This window comes from Synchiropus splendidus, chromosome 8 (genome assembly GCF_027744825.2).
Source record: "Synchiropus splendidus isolate RoL2022-P1 chromosome 8, RoL_Sspl_1.0, whole genome shotgun sequence".
In the NCBI taxonomy this organism is placed as follows: Eukaryota; Metazoa; Chordata; class Actinopteri; order Syngnathiformes; family Callionymidae; genus Synchiropus; species Synchiropus splendidus.
This window is the reverse complement of record NC_071341.1, coordinates 22,347,264-22,361,604: the sequence shown is the minus strand read 5'-3', so window position 1 is coordinate 22,361,604 and position 14,341 is coordinate 22,347,264. Positions and strand designations below refer to the sequence as shown.

Below are 14,341 nucleotides of genomic sequence, written 5' to 3'. Positions count from 1 at the left end.
ACTACAGTGTGTTAATAACCACAACAACAACAATAATAATAATATTATTATTAAGACGGGGGGAAGAATGATTTCCGCTTACTACTCTTGTATTGGATTGTCGTTATTTATTATATGGCGGGAACATTGCCATCTAGTGGCGCTCAGCGAGTCCCTCCTCTATATTCTATTACAATAAAATTTTATTCGCTGTTGGGTTGGGTGATTGTGATGTAACCCGGTGGGTCCAAATGAGAGTTGAGTTCGATACACGTGAGGTGTGTCTCATATTAGAGAGTAAATAATAGCTGTCGCTCTTGCGCTGCGAACGGTCATTTCCATTTTGTTCCCGCCAGCCGTTCAAATCCCACCACAGGCCTTTATTTTGTAGTCCCGCAGCGGAAGTGTGGTGCGTCCGTAGCTGTAGCTTGACGTGGGTCCCGAGTGAAGGAGTGGGTCGCTGAGATGCTGCAGCAGAAGAGGGAGGAGGAGAGAGTGGCTGATGCTTGTTGTTCTTACACACACACCGCATCGTTTCTTCAGTGAGCAGAGACATAAAAGGAAACTTGGGAGGAAAAGTGGACAGAATAATAAAAAAAAACCCTCTTGGATTTATGGACAGATTGTGTGGGGAGCGGTCCAAACACCAGGAGAGAGGAGAAGAAAGTAACTGAGGAGGAAGTGGAGGAGGAGGAGGGAGCTCGGAAGGATTTTCATCATACTTTCCACGTCTTACGTGTTTTGCCTTCAGTTGACTTGTCTTTTATCAACAAGTTGGGAACTCTGCTCTGTGAAGATGGAATTTAGTCGCCGTTGACTTGAGACGACTTTGCTGTGCTTTTAAGAACAACCTGCTTGAATAGGTGTTTTGAGAGGAGAGATGGCGATCAACACGGACGCCGAGTACCAGAAGTCTAACTTGGGAGAGGGGGGCGGCGGAGGGGGGGCTCAGGCTGCGGACTTCCAGGAGACGGAGAAGCTGCTGGCGGTGACCAGCGAGCCCGGCGGCCTGAAGACGTCCTCCTCCTTCACCGTGAACATGGACACGGACAAAGGTCTGGAGGACCAGAACGGCCACGGGGTCACACTGAGGTCGGGCTCTGCGGGTCAGCTGGCCGCCGGCCCCCCTCTCTCCCCCTCCAAAGTGAGCCTGAGCCGCTCCTCCACCGGGCAGGCCACCGTCCAGGAGGCCCAGGAGCCCAAAGACTACCTGATCCTGGTCATCCTGTCCTGCTTCTGCCCGGTGTGGCCCGTCAGCATCGTGGCTCTGGTCTACTCCATCATGGTGAGTCCACCTCCGCTGCTGTCGCCTTAGTCCGTGCTGATGAGCCTCAAATGATAACTGTCATTACATTGTTGTCCAGTATTGAACAAGGCAGTTCAGTATGAAAAAAAGAAAATACAAAGCCTTAAGACTGAACACAGTTATTGGTCAGAATTAAAAATATGTTTAAAAGCAATAAAGCGGCACGAAAGACTGTCAACATTAGAGTGTAAATACATTTGAATAAATGAAAATTGTTCAAATCAAGTTGTCAGGTATTGGATAAACAGCGGGAATTTATTATTATTATTTATTTATTTATTTTAACTACGAAACCTCAAAATAATTCCCTTGATTTGAATAACAATCCGGTCCGTTTCATTAGATAAATGCATGATTAAAGCGGTTTTCTACAGGTAGTCTCTTGACAGATTTGATTCATACTGTAGTTTGCACAGCAAGTGCCTCAGAACAAGCAAAGAAAAGAAAGATAGAGTGGAAGAGCAGCAGCTGGAATTGACTGATGTTTGCGACGTTACTCTCTTGTACAAATGGAATCAGGCAGGAAATGTGCTCATGAAGCGTCATGCTTTGACGTGAAGTTCAACCTCAACAGAAAGACACCATCTCTTCCATCTAGTCTTCCTCTCCTGCTGACGGATGGCTCTTTTGTTTGGGTGTGTTTTGGAGAAAACAGAGGGGAGAGAGGCTCACAGCCTCCACCTTCTGGTCCTGGGTGGAATTGTGGCCCACACAAAACTATCTTTTATAGATGCAGTTTAGCCGCTGAATGAATTTTTGTTTGTCGCGTGTCTTTAAAGCTGGGAGCTGGAGAGGTTTCATGGATCTCCTGCCGCGGACTTGAAGTGCACGCTGAGCAGAGCGTGCACAATTGTTGAGCCGAACATGCCGCGAGGAGCAGTCTGCTAATGTCTGGTGCTGAGCTCCTCTCAAGCACTGACATTAGATTCCTCCACAGCCCAGACAGTGGTCGTAAATAGCTGGACTTCACATCCTTTCGTCTCATATTGTTAAATTTAGGAGTCCCGAGTGCCACCCAAGTTAAAACGCTGACGCTGATGTCTTCTGGAATCCTCCCACAGATGGCATCACTCAGCTCCAGACAGATCAGACTGTGGACCTCCAGCTGCCTGGCTGAGCTGCTCAGGATCAGTAGCAGGACAGACTCGAAAGGCTGAAGGAGATGATGTGTTCATGTCTGAGAGAGGCCCGGTCCCCACAAGTTAAGCCTATATTTGAGGATTAGAACTAAATAACTGGGTTTGTTTGGCTCCTGTTTGAGTCTTGGTTGAAGTTAGTCATGTGTTTGGATGGTTAGGTTTAGGGGGAGTGGCTGGGGAAAGGGTGAAAGTCAATGAAATGGCCCCACAAAACAGAAAAACATTGACTGTGTGTGTCCCTCAAAGCAGACTACAGCTAAACTTTTGATCGAGCGGCCGATTTATCGGGGCCGATATGGGCATCTATGATGTCACCATGATCAGCCGATGAAATGACAAATATAAATAGCAAGAAGAAGATCATAATAAGATGCTATTTATGTTTATACATCAAAAGACACTTGGCCTCAAATCACCTCGCCAAATTTGAGCGTTACCAAGAGGCTAACAAACGAATGCTAACCGGAGCTAACCACAGACGAAACCAATGTGAATGGAGTGGAGTGTTTTGGATGAGCAGCCGAGTCAGGTGCTAAGGCAACATCCCACGATTTAGCAAGTTAAGTTTACACAGTGGGTTTGATCTGTTTATTGGTTATTGAAAAAGGAGGGTCAGGCATATTTATTTGATTCTTAGCACTCTGCCTTTTTTATTGTTTGTTTACTTGCTTTGAAAGTTACGTTTTCTACACAGTGTAGTTCAGTATTATTGTTATGTCGTAGGTTTGTATGAGTGACCTTTGTGAGTGATTCAGTTGGAAAATAGAATAAAAATGAAATCGGTATCAGTTTAAAAACGGTGATGGGTATCTACAAGTTTCTACCGGTGTTGGTCCAATGGCGACACCTGGAGGTGATGTGAGCGTGTGCACATCAAACAGGATGAACTATGGTTCAAGAACCGCACGAAAAGGAAAAAACGTCAGGAAGCATTTTCATTCCATCAAAATGCAGATCAAATGTGATTGGCTTAAGGAAATACCACAGTAGAAAGTCTTAGTGACTGATACTTCTACACAGATAATCACATAATTTACCCTTTAGTTCTTTATCATTTTTTCAGATGTTTATTGACCTACAGTTATTTTACTGATCAAATCTGACACCTTTTTAAGCATTTGAAATATCATTAATAGCAATGAGCTCAGTTGGACAACAGGTGGCAGAAGTGATCCGGAAACGGATGCTGAAATGGCAAAGCCAATATTGGTACCCAGGAGACTTGATACTCACTAGCGTGTCTTCATACTGCAGGGACACGATTCCTTCTGATGAAAGTCTTTATAACACATTTTCGACAGCCGTCGAAGGCGGCGGTGCGTTAGACTAACACAAGCTGCTACAGGACGTTTGCGTGGCGCCAGGAGTTCTTGGTACATTTGGCGACTTTGCTTCCAAAACAGCAGCAACTCAGCTCCACAAAGAAGCAAGTCACAGAGGCCATTAGAGCTGTAACATCACTCTGTGGGTTCCCTCACAGGGAATATCAGGCAGAAGCCACCAGACAGCCCTGCACCTCCATCACCCCCCACTGACAACAGGACGGAGTCATGAAGGATGGAAACTCGATCTGGGCACGAGGCGTGAGGAGTCGCTCGAGAGTCTCTGTAGAGAACCGGGCCTCCAGACCCGCAGGCCACGGGGCAGCAAATGGTCATAATGCAGTTTCTGAGCAAGAATTCAATCCGAAGCAGAGGAAGCGTTTATGACACTCAATAAGAAGCGGTGGATCAGAAGTAATGTGGTTAGTAACACGCCAGAGAGGAGGGGGAGGAGCAGCGGCCGCCGTGGCTAAGTGCTAACAGTGTCAACTGATACTTGTGGAAAAAGCAAACGGAAGAGGCTCATCTCCTGGTGAAACGATGTGAAGGAAGAAGCGGGTGCTCGCTCAGGCGGAAAACAACGAAAGGCTTCAGAGAAAACGGATGATTCAAATACAGCACTGGGGACTTTTAAAAGTATCTTTGCCTTTAGCGGTTGCCAGGGCAAGTCAGCCTCCTCCACCTCAACCATCCCAGAACATCTGCTTCATCTCGCCCATAACAAGTTCCCTTCCTCTTTTCCCTTTTCCTGGTGTCTCTTCTTCTACCTCCTGCTTTGTCATCTTCCTTCCATTCGCACATACCTTGCTGCCGCTGACTTCCATCCCTCTCCTCACCAGCTTTCTCTCACTACAGATAACCATGTCATCTGCAAACATCATAGTCCATGTCGACTCCTGCCTTGCTTCATCTCTCCATCACCATAGCAACCAAGAAGAGCCTGAGAGTTGATCCCTGCTACCGCCCCTCTCTCACGGGCCTTGTACATGCCTTTTTTGTGGCAATGTTTTGGAGCCACTTTGCTTAAAAACACTAATTCGTCTGGTGATGGCGGCAACTGAAAGAGGAACTGTTGTCATTTCCTGACTGGCAGCGAGTCACAGCCAATGTCCTCAGAGGAAGGCAAGTCTTCACTGACCTCAAAAGAGTTCTTCACCTTAGCAATATGGTTAGCCACCTGCTAGCCACTAGCATTGTCTACTGCCCATCGTGTCCACATTTTTCCTTTAAAAACTGTGTGTCTTCCAGAGCAGAGTGCAGGGGGCACATAAACAAATATGGCTGACAGGAAAACCAGCACTTGAAGTACTCAAAGATGGCACCCAGGTGGTACCACCACCCTGATTTGGGAGGATCTTGAGTTACAGAAGAATCGTCCACAGTTTGAGACCGATACATTGGTTCAGTCTGAGACTGTGAAATGCGATTATGACCGTTGAATGACACTCAGATTCAGTCGGCATGAGAGGAGTCAGCATCTTTTCCTCGAAACAGCAGATGAGGCGGAGCGAACAGCCGCACCAGCAGCGGCCACATCCGTCACCGTCCAGCGTCCGCGCGGGTCCAGCTGGCGGCAGACGCCGGTGAGGAACACCATCCGCAGCCGCAGCCAATTAGGAGGATGAGAGAGGCAGAGCGCGGCTGACAAGGCCGGCTCCATCCCAATAATGGGACGGCCCCAACTGCAGCGCTGTTATTGCCTGTTCGGCAGATTCGCTCCTGAAATATGGCCGTGCGCGTGCGTGTGTGTGGACGGCAGAGGGGGAGGGGCTTGTCAGTAAATGATAGACAGAATATTATACAGCGCGAGAACAAGGATCGATGCTGCTGTAGCAGAATGCACAGCAGTCGATAGAGGAGCTGTCATGCTAATACAATTACAGCGCAGAAATGTGGCGGCTCGCTGGCCTGCACACACCCACACACACACACTCATATCCAGGGGATCCTGAGGACAAACCCACCTGGTCAGGCTTGAGCCAAGAGTGTCCCCAATAGGCCCCCAGTCACCCTCGTGTGAGGTGGGTTCCTCCCTCTGAATGTTCACACACAATCCAGCTGCTGATCGTTGACTGTCCATGTGTTTATGTTTTCATGATGAATTATTGTTCTAGATGTTTATTGATCTTATGATTCAAACATTTGAATGGTGCGTTTAATATTGAAATTTGTTGAGTTCAGTAGTTAAATTCCCGTGTCGCCTGCTTGTCTATGTGCCCATAACTGACTGAAAAAACATTGCCTTCATAGATAAACATCACATTTTATTCAGTATTTATTTTATTTTTATTTTATTTTTTCTGTTAATATAATGCACACTACATTGGTATCTAGCAGCATAACAGCGCTACTTTTTTTTTTCTACTAAATGTATGTTGATATCAGATGTTTTGATTTTTTTCATGTATTTAATAGTGGTGGGAACCAAAAAAAATTGAATTGAATTTAGTTTAATTTAATGGAACAGTGTGCTCTCCAGACAACAGGGAACCTTTGTCAGCGCATGAGTTCCTTGTCCATTGACCACACTGACGCACAAGACACGTGGCAGCTCGGATGAGAACAACAACAACAAACATGGAGGAATCCTCCCTGAACCAAAGCAAACAAAAGCATCTGTTTGCTTTGGTTCGGGGATGTTTTTCACTACACAATGACCAGAGTTTCCACTGCTCAGAATGGACTTGGAATTCTTATCCAAATATCTTCAAGACATGAAAAGAGCTTTAGTTTAAATCAGGTGATATAAAAACTTGAATATAGTCACCATGGTGGTTTATTGTGCTGTTGTCAAACTGATGCAAAACAAACAATATTGTGTTGTTGAAATGTATGTACGGCTCCATCATTTGATTCAGCAATATACCAAATTCATTCACATTGAAAACTGTGGCTTCTTGTGGCAAATATTCTTAAACCATTAAACTGTGATCAATTGTGATGAATCGATAACAAATTCTCTACTTAACTAGACTCATATTTTAATCTAATCCCAAGCCCAATATTTTATTCGTGTTTTTGCCTTCATTTTTCTTTTCTCGTCTTCATGCGTCTTATTTTCCTGTGGCTTCTTCTGAAACTGGCTGATGGTTTGTGTTGGGGTCAGGTGGTCAGGCCAGGTCCATTCTTCACCCAGTAACTGTCCCGACTGAGGAACTTGTGTGAAATGTTGTGGGAATTTTGATGGGACCTGTAAAAACAGACATTTCTGCCGAGATTTTAAAGCATGACTTGTTTCTGCTCTTCTTGTTGGACTCAAATAGTGGAATATGAATTTGACTTTCCACCAGTTTTCTCTGCTTTGTAGCGGGTGCAGTGCTACAAAGACCCTGGCTACAGAGTGAGACCCTGTTATGGACGTGGACACGGGGGAAGCAGAAGAGTTCAGTGTGGGAGAATGTGGTTTAGACCAGCTGCCGCGGTGTGGAGGCACAGTGGGAAGAAGCCTTGGGGAGCTGTCCGCCTGACGTCTGGCAGCAGTGCTGGCTGGGAGGAGGAGTACAGTGATGGATTATTAGACTCAGCTTGTGGCAGAGGTGGGGTGGGGACAGCTGTTCACAGTGACCAAGAACATCTGTCCTCTGGCAACTTCATTCAAGACTCCCTTTTATGGGCAAAAGAGAGTCAGTCACATCAAAACAGTTGTGAAGTTCAAACACCATAGTTTCCTGAAGAAAACATGATATGCATCCAACCAATTGCAAAGGCAACCAGTTAGAGCTCCAGTGACTTCCATCTTGGGTGGCGTTCTGCTGTCATCTTGAATTGTTTCCTCTCCGAGTTGATACCTCAGTCAAGTTATGGATGATGTGATGTGTTGGGGAAAACTATCTCTTTCAGGTCAAAAATGCAAAGAAGTTAACTCTAAAAATAGGTATGAACTAGTGATGGGCTGATGAGGCTTCATGAAACAGCGTCCTCATGTTCAGAGCCCACTAGATGGCGCTCTCTGCTCTAAAGTCTTTGGATTCGAGATGCATTTTCACTGAAACTTATCATTTTTGAAAGCGCCACCTACTGAGCTCTGAAAACAAAGACTGTTTCATGAAACCTCACCAGCCCATCACTGGTATGAAGTCTTACACTTGTGACTCAGAGCAGATCGACGGCTGCTCTTCCCTTCCCTGGCAGAAGACGTAGGAGGTCCTGTCATCTCGTATGGAGAGAAGTCCTCGATGTGTAGAAAGATCGCAGCTTCATCGTGGCTCAGGAAGACTTTTGGGTAGCGAAGTGCTGACGAGGCTTCATGAAACAGTGTCCTCATTTTCAGAGCTCAGTCGGTGGCACAGTTTAAAAATGATTGAAATGGTTGTTTAAAACCAAACAGAGCGCCCTCTAGTGGGCTCTGAAAATGAGGACCGTGTTTCATGAAGCTTCACCAGCCCAGCACGACTTTTGGGGCACCTGCTGAGGTTGAAGGTCCTGGTCTGGGTACGAGTAGCTGACGTTGAAACCGACTTTGATGGAAACCTTCAGGTAAAAAGTGCCTGACTCAACAAAGCAGTACGCAGGACGAGCTCATCTGCACCGACCACACACAACACTCTCGTGTCCCGTCTGGTGTCAGGAGTGAGGGAAACCCAACTCTGATGGAAGCTGAGGAGGGCTGCAACTAACCGTTATTTTCCTGGTCGACTAATGATGAGACATGTCTCACTCCAGCACACACAAATTTTTGTTGTCGACGTCATCGATGACGTCAACTATCTGAGCCTCTGGTCAACATCACATCTTTACATATTGGTGCACGGTACTTTCCCCATGTGTTGAATGGAACGTGGCCTCACCACAGATGATGTTTTCCCACATTAGAAGGTAACAACCGGTCGATTTCAAACGCTCCACAGTGGCTTATTCCATCACTATCTGCTTAGATGCCTGCGAGTCAGAGCTGCTCCTCAAAACACAGCGATCGGAAATGATTCACTCCGGTGTTCAGGTGTAACAGGACTTGACGGTTGCTTTTTATTTCAATTCTGTAAAAGACGTGGCTTGAAAGAAAGTGCGTCCTCACCACCTCAGTGGATTTGTGCGGCGTGTGCTTGAAATAAACTGAGCACATTTGAGCTGAAACCTTCCCGCGAGCGTTGATGAGCCGCAGCAGCGGCCGCGTGTCCCGTCTCCAACAATGAGACCTGGTCACGTGAGCGCTCTGAGTGGCTTGCAACTTTAATGCTAATGGCAGAGTCGCACGGGCCGAGCCCAGGGAGGAACATGCGGCTTCAGAAGGAGGCTGTCCGGAGGAAACAGGCTGGAAAAGGCTGAGTCCTCAGTGTGTGTGTGTGTGAAGAGCAACCACAGGCAATCCCAGGGTCCCAGAAAAGAAACGCGAGGGCGACAGAAAAAGAAATGGATTGTGAAGAAACATGGCCTTTAAGAACAAGTCATAGAATGTTCAAGGTGGTGAAACTAAATGTGGCTTTAAATGTGAATTAGAATAGATTTATTCAAGGCATAAAAACACATTTAAATGAGCTGAAATTGTTGCAGTGAGATTAATAAATACTGTGATGGATTTGAAAAAACGTGTTTGAATATTTCCAATAGAAAAAATGGTGCCGTAAAAATGCAATTCAGGAGGAAACCGTGATTTTAATGTTTGGTTACTGTGATTTTGATGCTCATAACATTTCACAGATGATGTCTCCTGCTAAAAAAATTACAATATAAATGTCATGGGGATAAAACGAAACAAAAAAAAAAACAGACACCTCTTCCTTTTCTGTCTCCAACCAGCTGCAGCTTTCTCATCATTAATAATGGAAGGAAGAAAGGAAGCACTTACTTGCCCTGCGCTTGACTCTCTGTGTGTGTGTGTGTGTGTGTGTGTGAGCTGCATTGAATAAGACACCGAGCAAGAACGTCCCATTCAGGAGACAAATATTACCTGCTTCACTTTTGCTGGGAATCAATATCAACATTCATCAGCGAAGCAGAGGGTGACAACCTCTGACCTCTCTCTCTCTCTCTCTCACACACACACACACACATATAAATATATAAAGGGACATTGAAAGAAATATTTCCCAAATTTCATGCTGCCTGGATGTGATTTTTTTCCTATTCATTCTGGAGCTAAAGCCACTTTCTTCTCTGCGCAGCACCAGCATTGATCTAAGGTGCTGATGCTGCGTTTCTCTCTGTTGTGAGGCCGGATCAATAGTGAATCCCGGGGGAATGAGTTGGTACCCAAGCTTCACATTGCAGTACTGGAAGTGTGTGCTGGAGTGAGACGTGTCTTAAGGTCAGAAGAGAAAGGTGAAAAATGCAGGTGGGAATGAGAAAAATGTGGCGGTGGTCGGGACGTTGCGGCACAGAGACGGTGAGCAGACAGAGAGGCTCTTGGGAGGAAGTCATAGAGAAGTGGAGGAGAAAGAGGGGGGGCGTCTCTCCGCGCTTCTCTGTCTCTGCAGAGTCATCTTATCTCCCTGCACTGTGCTGATCCCAGACACGGTGCAGAGCAGAACCAAAGCGCTTCATTTCATTTGCACTGACCTTGATCTGAACCTGTAATACTGCTGTCAAGTCATTGATGTTCATATTTGGATTCTTTTCTCCGCTCTGTTGACTGTTTTTTTTACATGTATTTGTGCTGTGTAAGTAAAGGTTTGTGTATGTATGTATGTACATTGATGGACCCATGCTCTTGTTGCTATTTGTTGCTGGTGATCTGCACTATTCTCTCTGGCAACTGTTTAACCAAGAAACAAATTTGAGCTCGGTCATTGGGGAATGCTCAAAAATGGAACAAATGACTACATTTTCCATTTTCCAATTCCCGCCTGGATCCATGAGTATCTTTAAGATTTGGGAAAGTAGCCACTGTTCCCTCCTCATGTGTGTTGTGCGCACCAGTTCTGGGACATTAGTGCCACCTGCTGTCCGACTAAGCTCATTGCTATCAGTGCAATTTCAAATGCCATAGAAAGGTATTGAGTTATATGGATAAAATACAACATTAGCTTGTAGCCGGTTGTCATGCTGGCTCGTGGAAGTGTTGCAGGACACATGCACATCCATGAAATCATTTAGTGTTGACTAGTTTGTCATTTCTCAGCACTGCAATAAAAAAATATAATGGAATTTGAAGCCATTCATATGTGGGGAAATTGAATCCTTGTCTTTGAAGTACTTGGACAGATTTGCATCTGTTTATTTGTACTTATACATTGCACCATTTTGTTGGTCTTCACCAGACCTGATCAAAGTGTGGCCCGGGGGCCGAATGCAGCGCCTTGCCTGAGTTTTTGTGGCCCTCATGAGGTCAGACTAAAACTATACAACTTATAAGTTGTAATTTTTCTGTAATTTTTTAGTCCTGTTTCCCATTTTCCATTTTTTTTTTCATCTTTTCATTTGTTATTTTAGTATTTTCCTCAAAATTAATTGAAAGAAAATTCGAAATATATTTTGAAATAAATTGCCTTTTCATCTTCGATGTTTGGTCCATAGTTTTATGATGAGTTCTATTCAAATAATATCCATGTAAAAATGTTTTTTTATAGGCTTCAGGCCATATTTACACTTCTTAATATCCTTGCTTCCACTGAACCTTCCATGGTTCATCTCCTCCTTGTTACTTAAGATTGTCTTCCGTCAGAGTCACCGCCGCCTTTCTTTTGGCATGTTGGCCCCTCGCAGCAGTCACAGTTCATCATGTGGCCCTACAGGAAAGGAAAGGTAGCTGCCCACCTCCGCTCTACACGGACGCGTCACTTCATGATAGCACAGTAAAAGCCGACCTGTCAGGAGGAAACGCAGGCAGCGAGTGAATAATTGAACACGGCGCAGGCGTCCGACAGGAGAGTTCCATTTCCTCCTGCGCCGCCCTCCGTTGCTCATGCTGCAGGACAGAACAAAGTTCAGCACCAGGGACAGCTCCTCCACCTTAAACAAGTGAGGCCCATGAGCTGGTACTGGTTCTATCTTCCATCAGCAGTTCACTCTGTCGTGATCCAAAACACAGCTGCGGTTCAAAGAGCACAGTGTGGTGACACGTAGTTACAGCTCCAAGGCTCCAACAGCTTCTGAAGTGCACGTTTCTAATTCAGTTCCTGTCAGTCACATGAGAATGTTTCTGTTGTTTGGAAGCCAACATGGCGGCAGCTAACCCTGAGCTGACGCCTGACACTGCTGTAATACAGAAGAGGTGAAAGCAGCGTCTCATTTTATGGTCAGAAAAAGACGTTGTTTTACGTTATTGAGGTTCCAGACACGCCGCTGTGTTCTGCCAGTTCCATTACGAAGCCAAATAAAACTGTGAATAAAGAGAAAACACGCTGCCCTCAATATCTAATCGCGTCCATAAATCATGAGGCGCGCATCAACACCACACACACACACTTGCAACACGACCCGCTCGCTCTCACAAAACCAATCGGCTCAGTGTGTCACGTCCCTCCATCAATCCCTAGTAAACAATTCCACCTTTGACAGCCCAGCGTGAATTATTATTTAAATTACAGTGATGTGCCACCATCGAATTGATCTGTCCTTTAAAGCGCAGTGACGGGAAGCGCCAGGGAAGGAGACGGCCAGCACACACACGGCCCTCTGCCTGTGTTCTATTTGCCATAAGAAGCCACATTGTTCAAGTGGAATGAATTTGGTGTATGACTGAATCAAATGATGGAGCCATACATACATTTAAAGAACAAAATATTGTTTATCTTGCATCAATAAACCACCATGGTGGCTAAATATATCAAGTTTTTATATCACCTTATTTAAACTAAAGCTCTTTTAATGTCTTGAAAATGTTTGTATATTTCAAATACATTCAGAGTAGTATATATATATATATACTTTTTTTCTTACCACCTGCTTGTCCCACCTGCTGCGTGTCTCCAGTCCAGAAACAGTCTGCAGGCTGGGGATGTGGACGGCGCCAGGAGACTGGGTCGACTGGCTCGCCTGCTCAGTATCGTCTCCGTTGTCCTGGGGTTGGTCATCATCGTCGTCTCCATCTCCGTCTCAGGTACTTTCTCCTGCTGTCATGATAAACACCTTTGTGAGTGCGTGGTGTCGTGCGTGACACCATGGGTCAAACACAAGCTGCTTCTCTCCATTCACACTTCTGCTGAACCTCTCTTCGCCTCCACAGTAAGTCATTGACCCGGAGGATCCTGAACCATGTGGCCAGGGGGAAACGTCCACTCCATGAGAAGACCGAGTCGGCACTCCATCTGGAAGCAAAAAAGAAAAAAAAAAAAACTCGGGGGAGTTGGCGACAGCAAGTCGACAAAAAAGTAATCCTTCAGAAATGCATGCGATACAAACCAGTTACAATTGCTTGAGTAGAATAAAGAAATACCTGGTGGAAGAGAGGAGGAAGAAGATGCCGAACCATCTCCGGCCATTGGGACCACAGGCGTGAAGAGGAAGAGCTGCCTGGACGCAGCGTCCGATGGAGCCTGTCTGGACTATACAGTACATATAACCTGCATCTATAGCAACTCTCTTGCATATCCAGCTGCAACTCTATTTGAACTAGGGTTTATTAATACTCATGTATGAATACAAATGTACGTTTTCTAAGATGTTTATATGCCAAGTGGTGCTGGCTTTGTTCTCACGGCGGCTGCTCCGTCAGCACACAAGGAGACTGGAGGCGTTTTGAGGTCACGAGTCCAACTGCATGCCTGGACGTCAGTGGCCAACAGCGGGTCCGGACTGTGGTCCGCCTCCGTGCTGGCACACAGAAGAGTGCAGTGAAGGAGCGGAGGACCCAGGACCACCGACTCGGACAACTTCGGCTCCTCCACCTGATGTCCTTAAACTCGCCTCTGCTGAGGTGGTCTGACCAGAACTTTCTCTGCTGTCTTGGTATGAAGTGTATTTATATCAGAAGTATATCGATGCATTATGTACGCATGTGGCACACTGGCGGTTTTTTCTACAAAAAACAAGAGGCCTCAATGTCTGTCTGAAGATGCATGTTTGCTCTGAAGGGACTGAATGAAGTGGGCACGTGACAAGCACACCAGTCCTGTTTGGGGGTTGATTGAAACCATTTTTTTTTTTACCGTCCAACAGTAATAATGGAACTGAGTGGGTTTTCAAGGGCTCACAAAAGAAAACACTGGAAAAAAAACGTTCACCTGACAGAACAAAGTGGCTCAGTGTTCGGTCCGTGTCGTCGTCTGTGGTGTACATTCTGCACGTCTGGAATAAATGTTACCATGCATGGTCCAACTCGTTCTCCGGGATGGTTATTATGGGATGGAGTGAGCAGCCAGCTTCGCTCAGATGAGCCACGTGTGAAGAGCCTGGAGCTGTGAAGCGGTGAGAGCCTTGGGGTTCAGAGGGTTTGTGGCTGGAAGCTCTGTTGAAGAAAGTGACGCCTCGACGCTGCAGGACTAAAAATACAGGGATTTCCTAGCAGACAGGTGGCAGACAAGTTCTTTGGAAGTCACTGTAGCGTGACTCTCCTGGCTGAGAGGATCTGCAGCTTAGTGCTACTTGAATGGAATTTGGGTTAAGTGGCTGAAATATTCAGAAGCTCCATCCATCATCTGCTCAGCAAAGGCACGCGCCAGCTGATGAAACTGCACCAGAGTGACTGCAGGGGAGGACAGTGACACATGGGAAGGGAG

At 45.9% G+C, this 14,341-nt stretch overlaps 1 protein-coding gene across 1 annotated transcript; it reads left to right on the top strand.

Annotated features, from left to right (window-relative positions):
* Positions 1-441: 441 nt before the first annotated feature.
* On the top strand, positions 442-13,940 carry trarg1a (trafficking regulator of GLUT4 (SLC2A4) 1a). Its single transcript, XM_053872691.1, has 3 exons — positions 442-1,264; positions 12,597-12,723; positions 12,850-13,940. Exons 1-3 carry the CDS (start codon positions 860-862, stop codon positions 12,858-12,860), a joined length of 543 nt encoding a protein of 180 aa, XP_053728666.1. The 5' UTR covers positions 442-859; the 3' UTR covers positions 12,861-13,940.
* The last annotated feature ends 401 nt before the right edge of the window (positions 13,941-14,341 follow it).

What these genes read in the sequence shown, in the direction of transcription:
- trarg1a (XM_053872691.1), top strand. Translation starts at nt 860, where the DNA reads ATGGCGATCAACACGGACGCCGAGTACCAGAAGTCTAACTTGGGAGAG. An exon ending in CTCTGGTCTACTCCATCATG is followed by an intron (nt 1,265 to 12,596) that starts GTGAGTCCACCT and finishes GCGTGTCTCCAG; the next exon opens with TCCAGAAACAGTCTGCAGGC.